Consider the following 25,241-nt stretch of genomic DNA (forward strand, 5'->3'; position numbering starts at 1 on the left):
GGAACCACTGGCTAAGAACCCACCCAGATGGCGTGGGTTCAAACCCCAGCTCTGCCCCTAGTAGCTCTGCAGCCTTAACCAACTAGATTCAATGGATACAGCATCCGCACCGCTAGGGGGTGGTGACAGTACCGCCCGTCTCACAGGGTCATGGTGAGGATTAAACCAGCGAACACAGTGCTTGGCATGCAGTCGGGGTGCCCCCTGAGCGCTGACAAAGCGGCCCTAGAGGAACGGTGACCTGCAGGCACCACAACACTGGGGACACGGGCGGACCTGGGGCCCAGGCCTTGACTCCAAGGCCCCTCCCGCTCTCTCCTCTCCCACCCACGGCCCTCCGCAGCTCACCAAGGGCGGACAGCCGGCCCCCACCTCTGAGTGAGACCCCCCGACTCGACCACACACCCCCACCCCGCGGCGGCTGCTGTGCGGGGATCGTGTCTCCCAGGCTCTGCGGAATGTCATTTTTCTCTTTGCTTGGTGTCTAGATTACTCATTTCAATCCAGCCTCCACGCGGCAAGATGAGCCCTGATTAAACTCCCAGAAAACCACAGGCAGAGACGCTCGATCTGCGGTGTGCCCCCCCCCGTCCCCAGGGAGGCCCGGCGTCCGGACGGCCATCTGTCACCCCCAGAGCGCGTGTGTGGGAGCTGCCGGGGCAGCCACACCTCATCAGCAGCCGTCTTGGAAGGGCCTCTGAGCCCTTTGCCCTGTGGCCTGAGACCCTCACCACCTGCTGCCCCCAGGGCCAAGGACACAAACCCACAATCTCCAATCACAGCCCGGCTTTCTCGCCCATCGCTCCGGCCATTTCAGGAGTCGGCTAGAGCCTTGCCCAGGATCACTTGTCCCAGGGCGGCAGAGCCAGGCCTTGGTCTCGGGGCTTCCACCTCAAAACCCCGGCCCTATGCGGAAAGCAGGTGCCCACGAGAGAAGAGGCCTGCAGATGCGTGTCCAGCAATCTCGGCTGGTGACGCAGCCTCCTGCTCCCCGCAAGCCGGCAGCAGGCAGTGTTCAACTTCCGGGAGGCTCCTGTACTTGGTTTGAACTGGATCCAGGTTTAGTGCCATCTCTGCCTCTGGCTAAAGGGTGTGGGTGCAGCCCCGCCCAGAAGCAATCACTTGTTAGGGAAACCTGGGGCCCAGGCACTCTGGGTGGATCACCCCGTCAGCCTACTGACCTCATGTCGTATGAGCTGTTATGTGGAAGGAACGTGCTGCTGAGGCCACCCACCCTGGCCAGCTGGAAGGGGAAAGGTCATTCCAAGAGCCATTCACCCATGGATGCCGCAGGCAGGAACCCACTCCCCGGAGGGGAAGGCGGACAGCTAGTTGCGCCCCAAACTCACCCTCCCTGTTCTGCCATGGTGACGGGGCTCCCAAATGTTAGCTGGCCACGTGGCTGCCAGAATAAAGACCACTTTCCCCGATTCCCTTGCAGCTCAGTTCGTAACTCGGTTCTGACCACTGAGGTATGAAAGAACATTACTGTAGCTTCCAGAATTTTTCCTTAGAAGATACCCAGGGCTGTTTCCCTTTGCTCCCTTTTTCTTAGTCCCCTCTCCATCCTAACGTCTAGACTGTAGATGTGGTGGTGAGAGTTTCAGCACCACCTTGGACCAGGAGGGCCACGCCAGAAGAACAACGAGCTGGGGGAAGCCTAGGTCCCCGCCGTCACTCGCCAGCACCGGCCAGCCTTCCTCTGGGCTTTTACGTGCGAGAGAAACGAAGTCCATCTCATTTAATCCACCCTCCAGGTCTCTGCTATGGCAGCAACTTTGTCAGCGGGTTTCAGGCTGACACGTCTGCAGCCGTAAGGACCCTGCCTCCCCTCCAGGCTCTGAATTAGGAAAAGATAAGCTCTGGGAGCGTGGAACTGAGATGGTGTCAACCACACAGAGCCGCCCAGGTCCTCAGACAGGTGAGGCTGGAAGCTCCGGGCAGCAGGCCTCACCTGTCCCCCACAGCTGATGCTCTGTGCAGCGATGGATGGCCCGAGCGTGGACCCTCGGTCCAAGGGCTCTGCCTGTTAGCCCCGGGAGACCCTCCCCATGTGTCAGAGCCCACCAGCCCACCCCCAGTGCAGAGCAGGGAGCCCTGTCACCTCCCTGCAGCAGCCCCACCCACTGCCCTGTCTTCTGTGCAGCCACCAAGGCTCTCTGAGGACAGGGAGAGCCACGCTGGCACAGGGGTGGCGACAGCTCCAGGAGTTTCTGCCAAGCCCCTTCTCCCAACACAAAAGCGGTGTCACCTGGACTGCTGTACCTGAGGAGCTGAAAGGGTAATTACGGCCCTTTACAGCAGGACTAACAGGGCTGCGAGCCTCCAGGAATCGCAGGAGTGCGGCAGGGGAGCGCCAGGGATGCGCTTCCCAGAGCAGGTTCTCTGTATCTGCGCCAGGAGCAGCCTGGCCTCTGGGAGGATGGGAGGTGGGAGCCAGCAGTGCTTCCGCATGTACCGCCCCAGGTGGGCAGGAAAAGGCTCCAGGAAGTCCCAGCCTCTGCCTGCGCTCCTGGAAGAATACCAGCCCGGCTCGGCGTGCACGATAAGGAAAGCCCAGGGTGCAGCGGTCACGGCCCACCCACACAATTCCTGCTGGCCCAGGACCAAGCCGGGCTTGAGAGTTTGGTCAACAAGTTCTCACTGGGCCCCCTAGCAGGCAGCCCCTGAGCTGACCTCAGCTGGGTTGGAGCTGAGTGGGGTCTGTCTGTGTCCCCGCTGGGGGCCAGTCACCAGCCCCTCACACCTGTGGCTGGGTGGGAGGTCACCCTCACAACAGTAACGACCATCAAAATCTACCTCTAGGCCGCGTCTGCACTGCCTGTCTGAAATGTACTCTCATCTCCTCACTCACCAGCTCCCATACCTTCAAAGGCTGCTCTCGAATGGAGTTCCCAACTGCCCAAGGTGTTCGAAGTCCCCCCTCTGACCGATGGTCTGCAACTCCACACAAGCACCCCACTTCAGCTCCCTCCCTGCTTCATTCACACCCCTGGCCTGTCTGGGAGGCTTTCGCCCCCTCAGTACTCACCCCCCAGCGACAACCCTGCTGCCTGTGCACCCTGCAGTCCAGCCCGCTGAACACGCATGCTCACACTCTAGACCTGAGCTCACCCTTGATCCCAGCCCTGATTCTCTACCCATGAAAATGGAGACAGATTCCAAGATCCAATCCAGATGCCTCAGCGCTTTCCAGTGCAAAGTGCTGAGCAGGAACAGTGGCTCCCACTCCTGGGTGGCCCCATACTGTCATCTCCTGTCCCTTCACAGATAGTTGGCATCTAACACACACACTTCCTGGGAGAAGGTGGATTTCCTTTCCAGAACCAACGTTCCGCCAGAACATCACTATAGATCTTCCTTCTCATCTGGGGGCTCTGGTTCAACCCAGGGAAGGAACGCAAAGGGAACGGAAGTTGACACGGTCACTGACCACTCCAGACCCAAGGATGGGAGGATGCTGGCATGCTGAAAAACGCTGCCTGCTTTGGGGCCCCCCAAGAATGTCATGTCCATGTTGTCTCCTGGTGACGGCCAGGCGCCCAGGGCAAAATGCCTCAAGACCTCTTCCAGGACAGCCAGGTCCACCAGCCAGCTCTTGCACAGGGCAGGTTCCTTAGAGAACCAAGCACTCACCAATTCTCCTGACCAGGGTCCATGACTGCATCCATGCCAGGTGCTTGCTAGATCCGGGGCCCTCTGACTATGGACATGAAAGTCAAGCTTAGGGGTTAGGAGCTGGGGAGCCTGAGTCAGAGAGACGTGGCTAGATTCTAGCTCTGCAGCTTACAGGCTTGGGTGATGCTGGCGTACCTGTTAACCTCTCAGAGCCTCCCGTGCAAAACAGGGAGGACGGATGATCTGGCCCACCTTTATAAATAAGCACCCGAAGAGAGACTGTAAGAAGAAGGCTGAGCCCAGTGCTGGGCACACAGCACGTACCCAGTAAATCCTGCGCTCATTATCCCCATGCTGGTCCTGTGAGGCAAAGCACCCACTGGTCCAACCATCACGTGAACAACACCTGGGCCCAAGTCACCATCCAGGTCAGGGTTCAAGGCAGCCCCTGTAGGTCACACACATGTGGCCTGGATGGCAGGAACAAGGGCTGCCTCTCCTGCCTCTAGGGTGGATTCTCACGCAGCCCCAAGGCTCAGGCAAAGCACTTTCTCTTAAAGTGAAACAAGAACTCTCAGCAGGGAACGCCTGGACCAGGGGGCAGAGCTAGGAGGTTACTGTGAACGTGAATCTTTCCAAAAAGCCCTTCTCACATAAACAAACACCTTGGAAAGGCAGCCTGACTTCTCTGGAGCTGCCCTGCCCTGGGACGTGGGGACGATGAGTCCTCAGGGGCAGGGGCCCGCAGCTGGCAGGAGACGCTCCCGCAGCTGAGAGGGGGGCTCCCGCCTGCGAGAACAGAGCGTACCCCGCAAGGTCCAGCCGCCACATTACATATCTCCATGTGTTTGATCAAAGGCCCTTCAATTTCTCTGTTTGTCTCTTGCGCCCGGTTACGTAACTCCACTCGCCCGCCTGCCGCTGAGCTATTCTACACGCACTTCTGCTCTCTAACCACTGTCTTATCTGGATACTTCATCAGCACTCGTGGGTTTAAGACAACAAAACTTGAAGTGGTTGGAGCCAGTCTCCCAAAGAGAGCACCCTAGGACTTTTACTTCCTAACTCTGCTGGCCACAGAGGGAGAAGGAAAGGCCCTCCCCAGAACGTACAGCTGCTTCCTGTGTCAAAGTGCTTAAAAAGGCCGGACCCCCGTCCCTCCTCCCACCCCACGCAACGACCACCTTGTGTCCACGAGCTGGGCCGACTGCCACGGAGGCTGAGCCACTCACGTCCGTACCTTTCATGTAGGCCTCGATCTTCCGGATGAGCTCATAGGACTTGGACCGGTCAAGCAGGGTTCTGATGGCGGGAAGGGGGTCCAGGACAATGGTCTCAGGGTGGGCATCAATGTATTCCTGAGAGGAAAGAACACTCCTTCCGGTTAGAGAGGGAAGACTGATGCTGAAACGAGGGTGACAAGCAAGACTGCATCCCGCGCGCCATCCCCACACCCACCTCTCTGTTCTCCATCCCCCCACCAGCCCTGACCTCTGGCTGAGGCAACACCTGGTCTCAGGAAACTGCCTCTACCCACTCAGCCCCACTGGGATCACGTGACTTTGGTCAGGCCAATCAGCACGTTCCACCTCCTGGGGCTGCCGGCTCAGGAGAGGACATGTGACCCGAGTCCATTCAATCAGAGGCAGGCTCAGCGCTGTTGTTGGAAATGCTGGGACAGGAGCACTGTCCCTCCCTGAGGACAAGAGGAAGCGGGGAGACCGGGCAGCTGGGAGCAGTCATCCTGGGATCTGAAGGAGAGAGAGCTGATGGAGCCCAAAGTGAGAAAACAGAGCCGAGAAAAGGAGAACAACTCGGTTCTGGTCAGCTGGTTCAACTCCTGGATAAAGCCTCACCTAAAACCCGATCTGCTCCACGGCGGGATTTGCTCAGTGAGTGGCCAGCACCCTGCGCTGAGAAGGGTTCTGAGGCAGGGCTGGGGAGAGGGGGACGCCAGGATTCAGTAGGTCTGTGGGAAGGTGATGAGACACTCGCCATGGGGCAGCCACCCGGCCCGCAGGTGCTCACCCCAGTAAGTGCTTATTAATACCCAGGAGCTTCATGGTAGACCATGGAAATGCAAGCAGAACTACGATAAGGTTAGTCTTTAAGGAAGTTACAATCTTCTTGGGGAAATAACGTTAAGGCACATGAGGAACAAGAAACCATTATTTGCAATGTAATTCAACAGAAGACAGAGCAAGATGTGTCCAGGAAAAGAACTCAGGGATCTTGGGCCGCCATGAGACACCTCTGTGACTCCAAGAGCTCCAAGTCACAACAGGGGGCTAGAGCAGATTGTCGGGAAGACAGAGTAAATGAGACCATCCCTCTGGCTCTAAAACTCCATGAGTCTATGGACACAAATGGGGGATGCTGGAACAGGAGAGGGGCTCAGAGACAAGGCTGGGTGTAGGGAAGGCCATTCACTAGCTGTTGTTACTGTGGGTTGAACTGTGCACACCCGCCCCCGGATCTGTTCAAGTCCTAACCCCGGGTCCCTGTGAACATGACCTTATTTGGAAATGTCTTTACAGATGGAATCGAGTTAACATGCGGTTATACAGGATTAGGACGGACCCTCATCCATTGACCGGTATCTCCAAGACGAGGAAAATCTGGACACAGAGACACACAGGGAGAAGGCTGTGGGAAGATGAAGACGGTGACCGAGCTCAGCTACAAGGCAAGGATGGCCAAGGACCACCGGCCACCAGCAGATTCCCCCTCAGTCTCCAGAAGGAACCAATCCTGCAGACACCTTGATTTTAGACTTCCAGCCTCCTTAACCGTGAGAGAATGAATGTCTGTTGTTTTAGGCCACTTAGTTTGTGGAACTTTGTTACGGGAGCCCCAGGGAATAAATACACCAGCTTAATTCACCCCTCCCCGCCCATTCCACAAGATCTGTCAGCAAGGTCAGCAGAGGCCAGGAGCAAAAGCCATAATGCTTCTCTTCTAGTAAACCTTATCAGAAAAAAGAACGCTCCATTTGGGATTTTTTTTCCCCTGGTGAACCTATTTTGGTTCCTAGTAATCATTTTTAAGAGCTCTCAACACAAAAGCCAGAGATTCATATCTACCTCTCTGAAATCTGTTCCTGCCTTATGTTTCATACCAAAGTAGCTGGTTATGAGCTTATTGGTGTCTTTTTCTCTGGATGTTTAAAAGAAGTCTCCGTCCCTGAGGGGTGGCCAGTGCACGCATCTGGGGAGGCCTTCTTCCCGTCCTCACACCTGTAAACGCCACAGGGCCTACACGCTCTCGCCGCAGAAGGTCCTCTCCCAGCACGTGCATCTGCAGACCCAAATGCAGAACAGAAGCTGCCTTCGCGACTTCCTCCTCCTCCTGAGAGCCTGGCCCGCTGCCCTGCTCGAACAGAACAAGCAGGCAGCCGATGCAGGAGGGCCCACGTCTGGCACCCCCAGGGGACGTGGGAACGAGGTGAGAGATGTCTGTAAGGAAGGTCTATCCAAGGATATAACTTGGATAGGTTCTCTCTCCTACAGCCTCACTTCAGGGTACCGAACCTCTCTGCTGTGGGCTCCCCAGAGGCAACTCTCCCCATCGGCACTGTTCCTTTACCGGAGCTTGTTCCTTTGAACCAGATCTACACTGCCACAAGAGCATGTCGTTCGTGAGACACCAAGATCGACATATACGACTGAAATCATGTTAATGTCCTCATGTTAAAAGGTCATCCACTCAACAAACTTCACAGCATCCACAGCGCTCAGGGCATCGTGCAGGGTGCAAACAACACTGGACGAACGACAGCCTTCTAGGTTTTCCCCTACCGGATCTGGCCAATGAATTCACGTTCTGGGCTATGAATTGAAAGCACTGCAATGCCCTCACCACCCACTGCCAGGAAGCAGTGCAGTTCAGAGGGAAGAACAAGGGACTGAGAGTCAAGAAACCCAGTCTCAGGGCTTCCCTGGTGGCGCAGTGGTTGAGAGTCCGCCTGCCGATGCAGGGGACATGGGTTCGTGCCCCGGTCCGGGAAGATCCCACATGCCGCAGAGCGGCTGGGCCCGTGCGCCATGGCCGCTGAGCCTGCGCGTCCGGAGCCTGTGCTCCGCAACGGGAGAGGCCACAACAATGAGAGGCCCGCGTACTGCAAAAAAAAAAAAAAAAAAAAAAAGAAAGAAAGAAAAGAAGAAACCCAGTCTCCCGCTGTGATCACCTTCCGCTGTCACCTCGGGTGAGCCATTGGGTTTCTCTCGTCTCGGTTTCCTTGTCTGTGAGTTGCGAGTATAAGTTGGAGAAACCTAGGAGGAGTGTTTAGGAGACACACTTCAAGGCCACACACATGGGGCTGTTCTAGAACAGGACGGGCAGCCACCGGTAGAGGCATTACAGGTAATGGCAGGGACACACACAAGCTCACTGCTTTCCTTCAAAAGGAAGGCGACATCAGAGACGTTGCTTCGACGGGCTGGCCCAATTCTCCCCCAGCCACCGAGGTCCAGTACACCACGACCCGCCCTCAGATGTCCCCACCGCAGTACCAAGAAGAATGTCCACATGGTTGGCAGATAACACAAAGCTGGTTCTGGTTCCACTCTTGTGCATTAGGGCAGCGGCCTTTATTGAGAGAACTCAGACTCATTAAGACGTGAATTGAAGCCAAAGAAGCTAGAAGAAACCAAAGGAGGGAAGATGTGACAAGCAGGCACCAACAAGCTTTTGACCCGGGATGAAAGCATCAGAATTAACAGAGGAATTATTCCTAAACATGATCTCTTTTGGGACGAGGACGGAGAGGGCAAAGAAAGAGTTTTTCCAATCGCCCCATCATCCTCAAGCGGGTTTTCTTCCGAGCCTTTCAGTTTATCTATTGTATCGCAGGCTTCATGCATTTTCCACAGGTCTCTTAGAATTGCCAAACAAATTGCTGGAAGGGTGAGAGCCCTGTTACCGTTTTATCACCACTCGAGGAAGAAAGGCCCAAACCGTCTCCATGGCAAACGGTAAACACATGTTCTTTTAGACAGCCTGCCTCGAAACACCTAGAAAGGGATCCTGGAAGTTCACAAGGAAGAGTCTGGCTTTAAGCAGCTAAAGCAAGGGAAACGCAGAGATATATAGCTCGGGGTCAGCAGGGCCAGGAAGAAGTCTAGAGAATACTGACAAAGGAGCAAAGATGGGCCAGGTGCCCCCGCCCCCCGAGGCCCATGGGGTGATGACGCCAAGAGGGGGCACCGGGCCCTCTGCTGGGCTGGGGAGGAGTGGGCAGGTCAAGTTTTCCCCACTGAGAATCTAAGCCGAATGAGAGATGAACCGAGATGAACATGAGAGATACCATTTCCTCTGCAGTTCCATGTATGGCCAGGAAAGGAGAAGGAGTGGGACACAAGGATTTGCTCTCAGCTAATAGAAAATGCAGGTGGGAGTCCCAAGTTCAAATCCTGCCTCTGCCACCTTATGTCTGTGAAGAAGAAACTGGAATTAATCTCTGACATTTCATTTCCTGTGTGTAAACGTACATTGTGAATAAAACCTATCTCAGGGAGCTGCCATGGACAACGAGATGACAGTGACAGATATGAAAAGAGTTGGTAGTGGGAGTTCCCTGGTGGTCTAATGGTTAGGACTCAGCTCTTTCTTTTTTTTTTTTAAGGTGTTGGGGGTAGGAATTTATTAATTAATTTATTTTATTTTTTTGCTGTGTTGGGTCTTCGTTTCTCTGCGAGGGCTTTCTCTAGTTGTGGCAAGCGGAGGCCACTCGTCATCGCAGTGCGCGGGCCTCTCACCGTCGCGGCCTCGTTGCAGAGCACAGGCTCCAGACGCGCAGGCTCAGCAGCTGTGGCTCACGGACGTAGTTGCTCCGCGGCATGTGGGATCCTCCCAGACCAGGGCTCGAACCCGTGTCCCCTGCATTAGCAGGCAGACTCTCAACCACCGCGCCACCAGGGAAGCCCCAGGACTCAGCTCTTTCACGGCCATGGCCCCGGTGCAATCCCTGGTCGGGGAACTGAGATCCTGAAAGCTGCACGGTGCAGCCAAAATAAATTTTGAAAAAAGAAAGAAAGAAAAAAAAAAGAGAAGAGTTGGTAGATACAAAAGCAAAAAGGATTCTCATGGTTCTACAGCACACAGACCCTTAGGGCCCAACCCGACCTAAGATCTCTGAGCCCGCTGCCTGGCAGACAGGGGGGCGGGTCACCTCTGCACTTGCGGGGAGCAACCGGAGCATGACACGGTCCCCAGCCCAGGGCAGCCGAGGCTGCAGCGAGCAACCCTCTGCAAGACGGCTCAGGTCCTGACAGAGCCCAGCTGCAGCTGGCCAGCCCGCTCCTCACAGGGAAGCAGGAAAGGCACCCAGCATCCACCCCCCGGATCCTCAGGAGGTAACAGGGCTCTGGCCCACTCCCCCAAAACACCGCAGGTCTCTTTCTAGGAAGTGGTAGCACAGGGAACTATATTCAATATCCTGTGATAGACCATAATGGAAAAGAATACTAAAGGATGTATATATACGTGCAACTGAATCGCTTTGCTGTACAGCAGAGATCAACAAATTGTAAATCAACTTACACTTCAATTAAAAAAAAAAAGGGATGACTCATTTTTCAGAGATGTGTACTAAAACAATTTACAGATTAAATATGATGTCTAGCATCTGCTTCACAATAACCGGGCACAGGGAAAGAAGTAGGTGAGGGGGCTTCCCTGGTGGCGCAGTGGTTGAGAGTCCACCTGCAGGGGACACGGGTTCGTGCCCCGGTCTGGGAAGATCCCACGTGCCGCGGAGCGGCTGGGCCCGTGAGCCATGGCCGCTGAGCCTGCGCGTCCGGAGCCTGTGCTCCGCAACGGGAGAGGCCACAACAGTGAGAGGCCCGCATACCGCAAAAAAAAAAAAAAAAAAAAAAGAAGAAGAAGAAGTAGGTGAGGCACAGGTGAAAGCACAGCGGCCACGAGCTGCTGACTCGTGAAGCTGGGTGACGTACGGGGAGTGCATTGCAGCATCCTCTCAAGCATTTTTAAATTTCCCAAAACAAAAAGTTTGGGGGGAAATGGAGGGAGTGGGGAAAGTAATGAGGTCCTCCCTTTCTTCAACTCCCTGCACCCACAATTGTGCCAGAAATGAGTCCGAACAGCAACACTATCTTTCAGGAAGGAGCAGGAGGCCGCCACCCAGATGGGAAACACAATGAGAGTTACTCATGGTAAAGATGATAATAAATAATCATAATTGATAATAATTTAGAATAGCAGCAGCTACCATTTACCCAGGACTGGCTACACGCACGCCACTGGGTAAAGCGGTGGGCAAGTACTATTTCTTTTAACATAAAAATCCTATGAGGTAAGAGCTAAAACTATAAATCTCTTAGAAGAACACACTGGTGTAAATCTTTGTGACCTTGGATTAGACGATGGTTTCTTAGGCATGATACCAAAAGTACAAGCAAGAAAAAATAGGTAAACCGGCCAGCATTAACAGCAGGCGCTTATGTGGGTCCAGGATGCCACCTGCCTTGGACCTGGTGCTCTGGAGTGAGGGAGTGCCCGGGCACGGCCTCACCTCATCACGCTCGGGACCCAGCAGCTGGAAGGCTGCCTGCTGGGACGTGTGCCCCTGAGAGCCCAGCCGGGCAGCGCCTAGCCTCTAACCCTGACGGCAGGACTGGGAATTCAGGTTTGATGGACGGCTCTGGAAATCTACGCCTCTGGAGGAAGGCGAGCTAGGATGGAGGAAGGGCCACCACACAGAGTGCTGGGAGCCCCATCTCCTCTCTGGGTCTCAGCTTCCTCTTCTGCCAAGTGAAGGCCATTGCTGGGAAGAGGTCTCACGTGTAGGAAGGAGTTGGAGGCCACCAGACCCGCGTAAATTCCTGCTTTCCCCACTTGCTATGTGGGGCCTCTGTAAGCTTCAGTCCTCATCTGTCCACAACTCAGTAGGGCAGGTCTAGAATAGGAAACAGAGGACCGAAGCCTGGGGCCAGCGGTGGGAGGAGGATGGAGAGGCTGGGAGCTGCCTGGACCTCCCACGAACGAGCAGAGTCTCCTACTGGGTCTCTGGGTGGCCGGTTGTTTGAAAGATGGCTTCGTGGGTTCACATCCAGCAGGCGCTTATGCAAGCCCCAGAGCGGGAGCGAGCCTGATGCCCTGTTCTTGGGGTGCTGTCAGTCTCCGGCGGAGGCAGGGCAGGGAACAGCACGGCGAATGCTAACAAGGGGCACGTGCAGGGCTGGGTGAGCTCAGCACCAGCTCCCTGCCAAGCATTCTGCGCGTTAACCTGCAGCCTGGAGGGAGAATTTCACCAAAATCCTGCTGGCCAGGACCAGTGGCGGGGGGTGGGGACCAGGTTGGAAGCCATTCATGGAATAGGGAATTGACGGCGCCCAGTTTATTGGAGAAGGTCCATCTCTTGGTTTGGTAACTGGCTTCCTTCCCTCCAGTGGCCCTGTTCCCCACCCCGGGAAGAGAATGTCACGGGGCAGGACAGGAGCTCTGCACTAGTAGGAAGGGAGCCCACTGCCCAAGGCTGAGGAAGGAGAGGAAAAGGGCAGGGCAGAGCCAGGCAGGGCTGGGCTGGGCCGGGCTCAGGGGAGCGGCACTGCTCTACTGCTTCATCGGGTGCTCGGTACACGGTGTATCTGTGTGTAGCAAAAATTCATCAAGCTATTCACAATATGCACACTTTTCTCTGTATATATTATACTTCAATTTAAAAAAAAAAAAAAAAAAAAAAAGGTGGGCACGGAGAGAAAGCAAGCACTGGACTAAACAGCAAGGCCCTGGGTTGCAGTCCCTGCTCTGCAGTGTGGCCTGCCTTGTGCTTACCCGGTCCGGGACTCCAGCCTCCCATGTGGAGTGGATCAAAAGTAGAAAACGGGGCCTTTCCCTGGTGGCGCAGTGGTTGAGAGTCCGCCTGCCGATGCAGGGGACGCGGGTTCGTGCCCAGGTCCGGGAAGATCCCACATGCCGCGGAGTGGCTGGGCCCGTGAGCCATGGCCGCTGAGTCTGCGCGTCTGGAGCCTGTGCTCCGCAACGGGAGAGTCCACAGCAGTGAGAAGCCCGCGTACCACCAAAAAATAAATAAATAAAGTGGAAAACGGGGCCCAATTCCACCATGACCACCTCCACGGCCCTGGGAGCCACCACCACCGATCACGGCGGCGATCACTTGGGAATTACAACCACCTTTTGTGCTAAATACCCCAATGGGACTTCAGAATCCTGATTATCACTTGGTTCTAGAAGTAGAGAAGCATGGGCACTCAAGATGAACCCCACACACCACGCACAGAACTCTCCAAGAAGGTTCCCAGAAGCCCACGAATCAGGGTGTTTCAGTTAACACTCAGCCACCAGGCGCGTGCTGAGGAAGAACTCAAATGACTTCCTGTAGCTGTTAAAAATGACTCGTGGGGGCTTTCACAGGAAAGGGGGTGACCTGGGGCTTACTCAGCATAATCTCACTCCTTCTGGCTCTTCCTGAGAGCATGACCGGCACCCAGAGCGTTCAGCTGATGGCACAAAGGCTGGCCTTTTAACGAGCTCCTTCCACACCAAGTGGGAGGTGAAAGCCGGGAAGCTTCTAGTTCCTCAAGTCTTGACACCATGATGGAGGTCCTGGCAAGATGCTAGGATGTGTTACTATTATTGATAATTACAACAGTAATAATGATAGCAGCTAACTTTTCCTAAACGCTCACCAAGTGCAGGACGATGTCCTACACCTGCAGCAACTGACACTATATTCCTCACAACAACCCTATATAGTAAGTCCTATTAGCAGCCCCATTTGATAGACAGAGAAACTCAGGCTCAGAGAACCTCAGTACGTTGCCCAGGCTCCCCCAGCTAGGAGGTAGCCAGGATGGGACCTGAGCCCACACCATCTGGCTCCAGAGCCCTCTAGTTTGTAGTCAGTGAAACAGGCATAGCAAACCTGGGTAAAAAGAAAAGCATCTCAATTCTAGCTCTAGCCAGGATCACTCAGGTTCATTCTTTAAAAAAAAATTTTTTTTTTAATTTTCCATTAGCTATTTATTTACATAAAACAAAAAAGACTGGGTACTTTTACGTGGGCACACAGTTACCATGTGGTGATGCTGAACCTTTCCTTAAGCACCAAGTCATGGAGGTTTAGTGGAATGAAAACTATACTGGGAATCAGAAGCCTTAGAAGCTTAGAATCTTGGTGCCACTAAATAATTTTGTGACTTGAAAAAAATTTACATTTTCTCAGATCTAAAAACCTTCTTTTAAAACTTATGTTAAAAGGGAAAAAAGTAAGCCTTTCTCATGTTCTGCCAGGCCAAGTCTTTAGCCTAGAGGCCTTTAGCCTGATGGTTCAGCCCGTGAGGCCAGGCACACTGCGCCTGGTGGCAGCACAAGGAAAAGCAAAAAAAAAGGAAAGGCTGCAGGCCCATCTGCTTCTCCCATCACCCCAGGGTCTGCATCCCGCTTCACTCTTCACTCAAAGGCCCCCAGGGACCACCACACTGGGCCAGTCTGCATCTGTCCCCGATCTGGGATCAAGACAAACTAACACAACTGAAGACAGACACTTCTCAGGAGAGCACACAAATGGCATGGCCGGACGCCGGAGTCTACAGCGGCCTCTGGGAGGAGGATCCGCGTGGCGTCAAGGGAAGGACGCGTGCCCGACGCACAGAAGGGCCACTGTGGACACTGCTGGGTGAAGGAATGGGCCCCGTGGAGGGAGGATTAACACTGCAGCAGTGTCGCCAGCGATCCCACCTTCAGAGGCACAGTATATGCTTCTGCCGAGAGCGAGACCGGTCGCTGGGAGGGCAGCCGCAGGTGAGGATGAGGTCATGAGCCGGGCTGAGCAGAGTTTTCCGGGTGGACAACTAACAAATCTTCTGGGCAGACCACCGAAGCCTGTAATCAACTGAGGCCAGGACCCAATGTCTCTGAGTCAAAGCCTTCCTGGCACCACTCAGAATACCTGCCTGTTCATTAGAGCTCACAGAAAACCACACACCGTGGACAGTCCTGAGGAACCCACACTAGGCCCGAGAGCCTTGATGTAACAGTGCGCCAGGCAGCCACAGCCCTAGCTAAACCCTGCCACCCGTGGCTGTTCAAGAATCATAGGCTGAGGGTCTAAAGAGGCAGCCGGCTCTGGCATAGGGCTGCGCCTGGAGATTCCTGCCGCTAAACCTTGAGAGCAGGCTCCCAGGAGCCAAGAGCAGGTTGTGGCACCATCCAGTACATACTAGGGGCAGGACCGCTGAGTCCAGCCACACAGGGAGCCGTCTGCAGCCTACTGAGCTGTTCAGTGTGCAACCTGTGTAACTGTCCCTGACAGCCAGCCAGCCAAGGCTTCTGCCTTCCCATCACTGGCAGACCAGCCCTTTCAGGCCAGCTGCAGCACCAGGGTAGTCCGGACCCCAGCACCAGGACCCTGAGGCACTGTGAAAGTTAAGGCAAAGGCAGAGTCTAGAAATCTGGGTTCAAGTCCTGGAATCACCATTAGCTTTACATGTACTTCTGAAGGTCACAAGTTATTTGTATCTCAGTTTTCTCGTCTATAAACAAGAGAGTCAGAATAATGTATTTTTAACATCCTTTCTGACTTTTAGGTTCTAGGATTCTTTGATTCTGTGACATGATAAACAAAGAAAGAAAGCTCTTTGGGCCTGATGGAGCCAGACTGCTACATGGGAGCCCAGGGCCTGCTGCCCTCATGCAGGTGCACAGCACTGTGACTGCACAGGACAACTCTGGCAGGGGGGTAGGACACAGCAGAGGGAAGAAGGCCAGCAGGACGGGCGCACGCGTGACAGATAATGGCTCCATGTCGGGGACAGACACCCACTCACTAGCCCAACCAAGCCCATACGCACCCTGAGACTGTCCTTTGCAGTCACCAGATGACTCTCCAGCCCTCACAGACTCAGCCTGGCAAGTTAGACGGCTTGTCCTCACCTACTGCCGCTTCTCTAACTCTCCTCAAATGGCTCCCAGCGAGAGCGGGGGCTTCCCCACCCAGCAGATGCCTTGGTCTTAATCAACCCTCGTTTGTATTCCAGAGAGATCTCAGGTGTCTGTGCCCCCAGCCTGAGGCCTCCCAGACAGCATGAGACCAGGGAGGGTGAGAGCCCGTGATGGGTGTGTCTGTGTGTTTGGGAGGGAGGGGGTCACCTCTTCAGCCTCAGAGCGGCCACATCCCACCCACCCTCACTGGGGGCTCGTAAGTGGACAGAGATGCGGGGGTGACTGGTGATAACAGAGTAGGGCAGGGTTGCCACATGGGGGAGCGGGTGGGAGAGCGGGGAAGAGGAGGGGAGAGAGGGTTTCTGGAAGCCAATGACCTTGAGCCACAAAGGGTCACAGGCGTGGGACGCGTGAAAAGACATTCCAAAGACAGAGGCATGGGGGGAGGGGCCCGCGTGGCTAGGTGGACGTAGGTGAAGACAGGCGGGAGAGGCAGCTGGAGACAGACCAGCCAAGGGGCTTGGACTTGATCCTAAAGCAACAGGGTCCTGAGGCGGGGAGGGACGAACCAGCTCTGAGTTTGGCGGTGACCCGTCTAGAGGTGTGCAAGGCTAAGGGGCCAAGCTTGGAAGGGACGAGGCCTGGGCAGCGCGTCAGGCGCAGTGCCGGCCTTGGGGGCACGTGCGCCGGGCTTCGCAGTTCAGGAAGGACAGAGATGCCGCCCGACCTTTGGCACGATGCTGTCTCTGATCCGGCAGAGCTGCTGAAAGGAAAAGGACGATGCAATTTGCCCCTCGGCCTATTTTGCTTTTCAGACCCGTTATTTAAACCCACGAGCTCAGGCCCGGGAGGTCAGGCCCTTGCAGCACAGGGAGTACAGAGGAGAAAGGTAGGGTGTGCACGAGCACCAGACAGGAGCAAGGTGGCCCAGACACTGCCCCTCCCAGGGCCCTGAGTGCCCCACGGAAAAAAACAACAGGATGAGGAGGTGATTGCTAGGGTCCCGGCACTCTCCGATTCTCTGCAACTTGGCCAAATTCAACCGATTAGAAACACCTCCCAAAGTGGTGGGACGTGGGCCAGCACTTGCTTGGAGGGAGTGTTATTGGCCCAACTTCTATGGAGAGAAATTGGGCAACAGCCAAAATTAAGACTACATAAATTCAGCATTTCTATTTCTAGGTATTTATCCCACATAATTCCATACACGTGCACACAAAGATATAGGTACAAAGATACTTAATTGCTGCAGCATGTTTCTGAAACATGATCAGAAACATGATCCTAAGTGTCTATCAGTAGAGAAATGGTTAAGAAAAGGATTTAAGGCCATTTAACAGAATACTATGCAGCCATTAAAAAGAATAAGGCAGCATGAAGGAAGGACTGATATGAAATCATTTCCAAGAAAGATCACACAGAATAATGGCTTTGTGTGAGGACGGGAAGACCGTCTTTGCTCATGTACACGGAACTCACCTAAAAAGGCTCTAGGCTGCTGCAACCATGGCTGCCCCCAACACGGGGATGCGCTGGACGGGCAGCAGGGGTGGGAAAAGGCTCCTTGAATTTGCTGCATGTGCATGTGTTACCTACGTCAGACGGCAGAGAGCCAGACGGAGGGGACATGGGCAAGGCCATGCCTACGGAATCCACCAGAACCACAGTGCATGAATAGGCTGGTTAAACTCACTGTCCCGGGGGCAGAAGGTGGGAGAAACACTGGAGCGTTTGGGGAGCTTCCTGGGAGCAGAACGCCAGCAGTAACGCCCCACTGTCCCTGCGGGTGAACAAAAGTCACAGAACCAGGGGTTCAGAAGAGACAAGAAGAGGTTGGAGCACCCAGGCGCCAGGCTCTAGAATGAACTGGATGCGATCTGCGCCACTGACGGAGCAGAGGGAAACCCCTTCCAGATGGGGGGTGGGGGGAGGGAAGCAGAGCACCTGTGGAGGCGGGGCTGGGCCCCAGCATCCTGGGTGTGTGACTTGCACACCCGCCCCAGTGTGCCCGGGTCACAGGCACCCCCATCCCATCTCCAGGCCGGATGCCACCCACGACTGTCCATCCGCCCGAGTCATCTTCCCAGACGGTCTGCGGTGACACGCGTCTCGCTCAGCCATCTAGGAGAGAAAACCGGGGTCCCCGTGGGGACGACACACTGTGGTTGACAGAGCTCACAATAAGTCCATGAAGAAAAGCAATCCCATCAAAGTGTAACCCCGAACGCTGAGGAAGAGGGGGCGGGGAGGAAACGGAACACTTTACCATCTGAGACAACAAACACCTTCTCCCCCGCTTCCAGGCCCCCGACGAGAACAATACCTCCCTTTCTGTCCCCAGACCTCAGCACCAAACTTACGTGTTCTCCACCTCCCGTCAGCGGGAGGCTGGCAAGGTGCCTGGCCAGGCTGAGCACCTGACAAATGTCACATGCCCTGTCACACTGCCACGGCACTGCTCAGGTCCTCAGGCAAACAGAGACCTCGGCCACACACCTCCAGGAGCGGGGAGGGATCTGCGGGGCTGGGTGCCAGCCAGGAGAAGGCATCTCCTCACCACCTGACACTAAACCAGGACAGGCTGGCCTTTCCACTCAGGGGTCACTGTCGGGACCGGAGGGGGTCCCAGTGGTTATGTGACCAGGTGTCACAGCCAACGGCTGAGCGAAGTGAGAAGTGGACAGGGGCTGCCTGGTCCCAGCAGCTCGGTTCCGCCCCGGCTCAGCAGCAGCCCCTCACTCCTTAAGCACCGGTCTTAACCATGCGCGCCTTCTCCACACACCTGTCCAGGTGAGCCTGGGGAGTGGCCCCTGCCTGCAGGCTGCTTCCCAGGACCCCGGCCACAGGCCGGCTCTGCCCGCCCAGCCGGGGCCACAGCCCTCCAGCCGGAGTCAGACTCCCAGTGCCCAGAGCAAGCGCAGGCGCCCGCTCCTGCCCTGCTGGGTGAGCAAGGCTACAGCCAGGACTTGGGGCACCCCAGCGCCGCTGGCGGGGAGAGAGGAGCCGTCTGGAGCCACAGCAGAGTTCGCAGTGTGCCGCTGAACTCTGGGACGCGGGGCCACTTGGGCCGGGGGAGGCCTGGGCGCCTCACCCCTGCACGAGGCCACCCCGCCTTCCCAGCCTCTGGCTGCAGCAGAACAGAGAACAGAGACAGCTACTGCTGCCGGCCGTGACCCTGGCAATGACCCCTAGTGCTGCGACAACTGTCTCGCTTCCTGCTGCACACTCACCCTCAGCCCTCTTCGAAGTGGCAGCCAGCGCACCCTCGGTCCGCACATTCTCCCGCCGCTGCTGTGCTCAGCTGCACCAGCCCATTCCAGGTCCACAGGCCTCTGCGCCCGTCTCGCCAAGGGGCCTGGCAGACGTAGCCCCCTCGCCTGCTTCACTCCCGCCCCCTGCTCACTAGGCCTTTTAGGCCTGGCTCAAGTGTCACCTCCTCAGAGAGGTGATAACACCCTCCCTGTTACCACAGGTCTTGATTTTTCTTCTTCCTAGAACTTACCATAAATGGAGACTATGGTGCTTTTCCTCCATTTACTTGTGTCTTCTTAGCATCAACCCTGCCTCCCCTATAGCAACACACACACCCACACACTCACACACACCCTCACTCACACCCACACACTCACACCCACACATACCCTCACTCACACCCACCCACCCACACCCTCACACACACACACTCCGTGGGGAAAGGGCTGCATCCACCTGACATGTCTTATTTTTTGTATCTGCGATGTCTTTTAGGATTCCTGGCACACAGCAAGTGCTCAATTAAGACTTGTGGAATGAATGACACAGTGGTTATTTGACAAATGATCTCATGGATCAATGGAGAGACTGCGAGATACTGGCCAGGTCAGGGGCTAGAAGCCAGGGAGTGTGTGAGGCCTGAGGCAGGGGGCATGGACCCCAGCCAGTGTGGGAGGGGCTCACAGAAGGTCCTCGTGGCTCACTCTGTCCGTCTCCAGAGGACGGAGGTCAGCGGAGGCCCAGCCCGTGGCCCACCAGAGCAGCTTTACTCTCGGCTGGTGAGAGACTTTGTGATTTATTACACAAAGTCAAAAGAAACCACATGGGCCTTTATCGTGGGCACACAGACCACATGGGTGGCACAGAAGCAAGTCAGGAAGTCATGGCCCCAAAGAGGCCAGGAGGAGAGTGGAAGACACCTTCCTGCCGTAGACGTTCCTGAAATAAAGAACCCACGGGACTACAGACCTCTTGGTGGGAGATCCCAATCTCCAAAACCCAGATACTGGTACTCGAGGAGCCCAACACGTCCACAGGGCCGAACTCAGGAACCCTGAAATGTGTATACACAGGTTTTCCCTATGACTTTGGGAAAATGTATTAGTAGCAAACATGAGTATTGCTAAAACCCAGAAGACCTCCAACCCTGAGCTGTGAAATGGTGACTGTCCACGCACACACACAGAGGGACCACGGCCAGTGCGCCGGGTGAGCTCAGGCTTTCGCGTGGCCGTTCCTCCCACCGCCCCACCCAGTGCTGTACAAAGTCCATCTCTGCTCTGGGCAGGTAACAGGCAGGGTCATAGAGCTGTGCGTCTTCCTGGGGGGCTGGCCTCCCCCGCCACAGGGAAAGGCCCTGCAGACACTCAATGGCCCTAAATGGCCCCAAGCTCCCTGGGGCAGAATGAGAGATTCAGCCACTGCCCGCTGGCCTGGCCTGGACGCACAATGGGTGGACTGTGCGGCCACTTCCGCCACAGGAGGAGGGGCCTCGTGACCCAGGGCAGCAGTCATGGGGAGGCTGACCTCACAGCCTCCCAGGACAGGATCTGTCCTCAGGCCAGGGCCACCAGATCTGCCCGGCTCTGCCTCCCCTCGCCTCTGCCGGCCAACATTTTATCATCGTGTGGCACCACCGATGTCAGAGCAATGCTAGACAGGGACCGGGAATCACTGGCTCTCAACCCTCCAGGGTCCGTCCACTGCCGGCCAAAGCCCCTCTGAAGCATATCTGAACAGGGCACAAGCCGCCTTCTTACTGATTGGCTGTAGGCAAGTGATTTAACTTCCTTGGGCCTCAGTTTTGTCATCTAAAAAAATGGGGAAGTGATTCCATTTTTCCCATGGATTGATATAGAAGTATCAAATGAGACAGATGATGTGGAGTGCCCAAGACAGAGAGGGCCACTTGGGATGTGCTCGGGAAACGGTGGCCTTTCCCGTGGCTCCATGGTGACGGCCTGAATCATTCCCTGGTGCTCAGGGCTCTGACCCCCGTCCAGAAGGCCCACATGCCACCAGGCACTGCCCCCAAGACAGACAGAAACTCACTTAACTTTTGATAGGTTTAGACGTCATCTTCTTAATCAGATTAGAAAGCCTCCAACAACAAAAACTGTTGTTTCTTCTCCTTGCCCTCTGCGCCTGCAGCACACAGTACAGAGCCCCATGCTGACAGCTGCTCAGTAAACATCTGAGGTCGACAGGGTTTGAGTCAACACAGCTGGGAAATCATTTCGGAGCCAGAGGGGTCTCGGAGTAAAACGGAGCTGTGGTCTTGGAGGTGATCACCGCTGTTCACGGCAATGGCCTTTGGGGTTGGGTACCATTGCTCTCAATGCCACCGTCTTCTGCTGGCATCCTGGTGTGTTCCTGGCGTGGCAGGCGGGGAAACCGAGGCCCAGGTGGGTGAGCTGGTGAGCGGTGGAGCCAGGCACAGTATCCAAAGTCCCCCTGAAGGCCACCCGGCCCTGCCTCTAAGGACAGTCCATATTTCCACCCCCCTGTCACAGAGCACAACTCTCACTTGGGGACACTTTCATAATCACTGTCTCACTGACTTCTCTAAGCACTCTCAAGTTGGCTGCAACCGACAGTCACAGATACGGCTGCTGGACTATCGTCATGGTATGAGAACAAGCTGACACAACTGAGTGGTCACTAAGTGCTCCAGCTGGGCAGAGTGTTTTACACGTGTTCTCACACGCCAGGCGCTAACAGTAAGAGTGGTGAACGCTTGCACGCACTCGGGGCCGAGGGCATCGTGCATGTTAACTTGTTGAAGCGTCCTTTTTATTTTTTAGAAGAAAAGGGCCCTGTGTATTGCTGTTCACCATGTTCGGCTCCCCGGCCTGCAGGCGGCTCCTACTTCCCCGATCCCTGCCTGGAGGACCCGTGTGGCCACTGAAATGTTAGGAGTCCCCAGCTTGTGTCACTTTGGGGCAGAAGCTAAGAGCCAGGACGAGCTTCACTGAGGTCTCTTCCCTCGACCACCAGGACCCGTCAGCAGCTGCCCGTCATCCGGGTCCCAGACGTGCAGCAGAGCTCAGCCAGCCCTCGGAGGGTGTGCGGTACAGGGCAGAAGGAGGCCTGTGCTGGGTCCCAGGAGCTGCTTGTTACTGCGGCGCGGCCGAGCCAGTCCCCACAGAATGGAGAGGGAGGGGTCTTGACAGTCACCCCCTCCGACGTCCTCCAGCATCTCAGGAGGACACTGGAGCCTGCAGCTACACCGCCAGGGAGCAGTGGGCCACCTGCGGGCCCGCTTCCTGCCCCGGGGCCGGGCCCCAGCAGATTCTCAACTCACGCCTCGAGGATCACCAGTGCTCTGAGGGCTGGACACGTGTTAACATACTCAGTCCCCCCACAGTCCTGCGAGGTGTGGACGATGGCTGTCCACTTTTTATAGATGAGGGAACTGAGCACATGCCAAAGGCCAGCCAGCAAGCAGTGGGGAGGCCAGCTCTGAGGCCAGGCAAGGGCTCCAGTTATCAGCGCTCCTAACCACCCTGCTGTGGGCGCCCAACAGTCTGGAGGAGGAAAAAGGCAAATCTGAGGGCTCTAGACATTTGCACACCGAGTATAAGGAGGGCTCCAAGGAAGATATACAAGTGTTCGACAGACACGCAGAAAAATGCCTGACATCACTGGCTGCCAGGGAAATTTTAAACCAATTCAAAACTACAAGATACCAGTGCACGCCCACTAGGATGGCTAAAATCAAAGTCAGATACATGTTGGCAAGGATGTAGAGAGACTGGAACCTTTATATGCGGTGGGGACCTAAAATGGTACAGCCACCAGGGAAAATGGTCTGGCGGTTCCTCAACCGACCACCGGCCCCAGCAATTCCACTCCTGGGTGTATACCCCAGAGAAATGAAAACACACGTACGCATAAAAACATGCGCATGAGGGCTTCCCTGGTGGCGCAGTGGTTGAGAGTCCGCCTGCTGATGCAGGGGACACGGGTACGTGCCCCGGTCTGGGAAGATACCACATGCCGCGGAGCAGCTAGGCCCGTGAGCCATGGCCGCTGAGCCTGCGCGTCCGGAGCCTGCGCTCCGCAACGGGAGAGGCCACAACAGTAAGAGGCCCGTGTACCGCAAAAAAAAAAAAAAAAAAAAACATGTGCATGAATGTTTCCAACAGCGTTCTTCATAACAGGCAAAAGACAGAAACCACCGAATGTCCACCAGCTGATGACTGGACAGACACAGTGTGGTCTAGCCATACGCTGGAATATTATTCAGCCGTGAAAAGGAAAGAAGCACAGATCCACGGTACAACATGGATGAACCTTAAAAACATTATGCTGTGGGAAAGAAACCAGTCACAAAAGATGGTATTGTCTTTTTTTTGGGGGGGGCCTCTACACGTGGCCTGTGGGATCTTAGTTCCCCAACCAAGGATTGAACCCGTGCCCTCGGCAGTGCAAGCGTGGAGTCCTAACCACTAGACCACCAGGGAATTCCGAAAGATGGTGTATTATACGATTCCATGCATATTAAAGTCCAGAACGGGGAAATCTATAGAGACAGAAAGTGGTGGTTGTCTACGGCTGGGGTGGGCACGGGGTGACAGTTAAAGGGTACACCGTTTCTTTTTGAGGTGATGAAAATGTTCTAAAACTGACTGTAGTAATGGTTGTACACATCTGTGGATACATTAAAAACCACTGGATGGTACACTTTGAAAGAGTGAATTGTATGGTATGTGCATCTCAATAAACTTGTTTTTTAAAAGGATAAGGGGTAGGGGGTAGGGAGCTGGGCTACTGAAATGCTACTTCCTTTCAGGTAATGATGACGAAGACCCAACGTGCAAAGTGTGCGTTCTCTGCCGACATCCCCGCGGCGAGGGAAGAGCACCCTCCCAGATCCACTTCATACAACCAAACAGCTGACGGGACCCGAGAGGTGAGGGGGGCGGAGCATCGTCCTGCACCGGCCCAAGAGGGCCGGGCCGGACCGCTCAGAGGCTGGCCTCTCACGGCTGAGCAAGGAACGCTCAGGACCACAGGGGCCCTGGAGTGAGGAGGGGCCACTGCTGAGCCTCCAATGGCATGAGTCCCTCTCCATCTCAGAAAACTGCCAGGTTCCAATGACCACAGTGTCCCCACTGCTCGGAGTTCATCCTGCACTGGTAATTCCCCCTCCTAAGCAGGGTCTCTCGTTCCAGTTAAATCTGATCTTATCGCTCCCACCCTGAGCCTTCAGGATAAAGTCCAAGCCCCACAGCCTGGTGTGAAAAGCACTCTCTCCACTCTTATGGTCCTGCAGGTCCCCACATCCGAAGGGAGGTCCACATGCACCCAAAAGGCGGTGCTGTCTGCCTCGTGAGCCCTCCCCGCCCCCGCCCAGCTACCCACTGGAGCCACTTTCTCCCACCCCTGACCCGCACGGGCGCCCTGCACCAGCCCCGCACCCACGACGCTCTTCCACTTCACAGACACGTAGACATGTCTCCTACGTACCAGGCACTGTGTGCGGCAAAGGGGATACCCGGGGAGCTTGAAGCAGACGTGATCTCCGCTCCTGCGGAGCTATAATCCCCAAATGGAGAGACTGGCAGAAGCAACCAGTAGAGAATGACAAACTTCCAAACAGAGGGAAGGAAAGGTGCAAAGTTTTAAGGGCCTGGGACAGGGAATGTGTCCTAAGTCAGGTAATCAGAGAGACATCCCTGAGGAAGGGACACCTGAGCTGAGAGCTGGGGGTGGGGACGAATTCCAATTAAGGGAACGTCCTGTGCAAAGGCACTGAGGTGGAAAAGAGCTCAGAGCTTGAGCAGCTGCTGCAGGAGGGCCAGCAAGGCAAGGAAGGGGCGGGTGGGACAAGATGAGGCTGGGGAGGGGGGGAGGGAGGCCGCGGCCAGACCGCAGGCCTCACGGGCCACGTCAGAGGCTACAGTCTTCACTATCATCGTAATGAAAAGGTGTGAAAGAGTTTTTAGTCAGGATGAGCGGCGATCAGGTCTGCGCGTCTCCTACTGCATCACCCTGGGGTCTGCGAGTGCAGTTCCTGGTTTCCCGAGGCCTCCCCTCCGGGCTGGGGGCTCCTGTGGACGGAGCTCAGCAAGCACTGCGCCACTTCAGAGGAAGCTGTCCCTGTGGTCACACAGGGGGTCCAGGGACCATCTGGGGGACACTTAACATCCTTCCAGCTAACGAAGATGGGGAGGAGAGGCGACAGTTTAGACTCAAACCTCCTCCTTCCGAGCTCATTCAGGGAAACCCCAGGAAGACCCACCCAGACAGCGCCACCTGACTCATGGAATACAGTCACCGTAACACTTCGAACGATTCTGGGGCAGCAGCAGGAGGGCCACCCCCCTCGGCCCCCGGGCCACACCTGACAGCTGGCCCTGGATGCCACAGTGAGGAGGTTCTGGTCGCTCCCCGGAAGAAGCAGCTCTAGAGGCCAGGAAGCCCTCCCACCACCCCAGGGGGCC

General features: G+C 55.6%; 1 protein-coding gene across 4 annotated transcripts in view; it reads right to left on the minus strand.

Moving 5' to 3' along the window:
* ITPK1 (inositol-tetrakisphosphate 1-kinase) overlaps positions 1-25,241 on the minus strand; it is a 162,595-nt gene that overhangs the window by 41,440 nt on the left and 95,914 nt on the right. For all 4 annotated transcript variants that reach the window (XM_060295212.1, XM_030883509.2, XM_060295211.1 and 1 more), the window contains one exon: positions 4,859-4,976. In XM_060295212.1, coding sequence (XP_060151195.1) covers positions 4,859-4,976 — 118 coding nt within the window. The remainder of the gene's footprint in view (positions 1-4,858; positions 4,977-25,241) is intronic.

This window comes from Globicephala melas, chromosome 2 (assembly GCF_963455315.2).
Source record: "Globicephala melas chromosome 2, mGloMel1.2, whole genome shotgun sequence".
Classification (NCBI taxonomy): Eukaryota; Metazoa; Chordata; class Mammalia; order Artiodactyla; family Delphinidae; genus Globicephala; species Globicephala melas.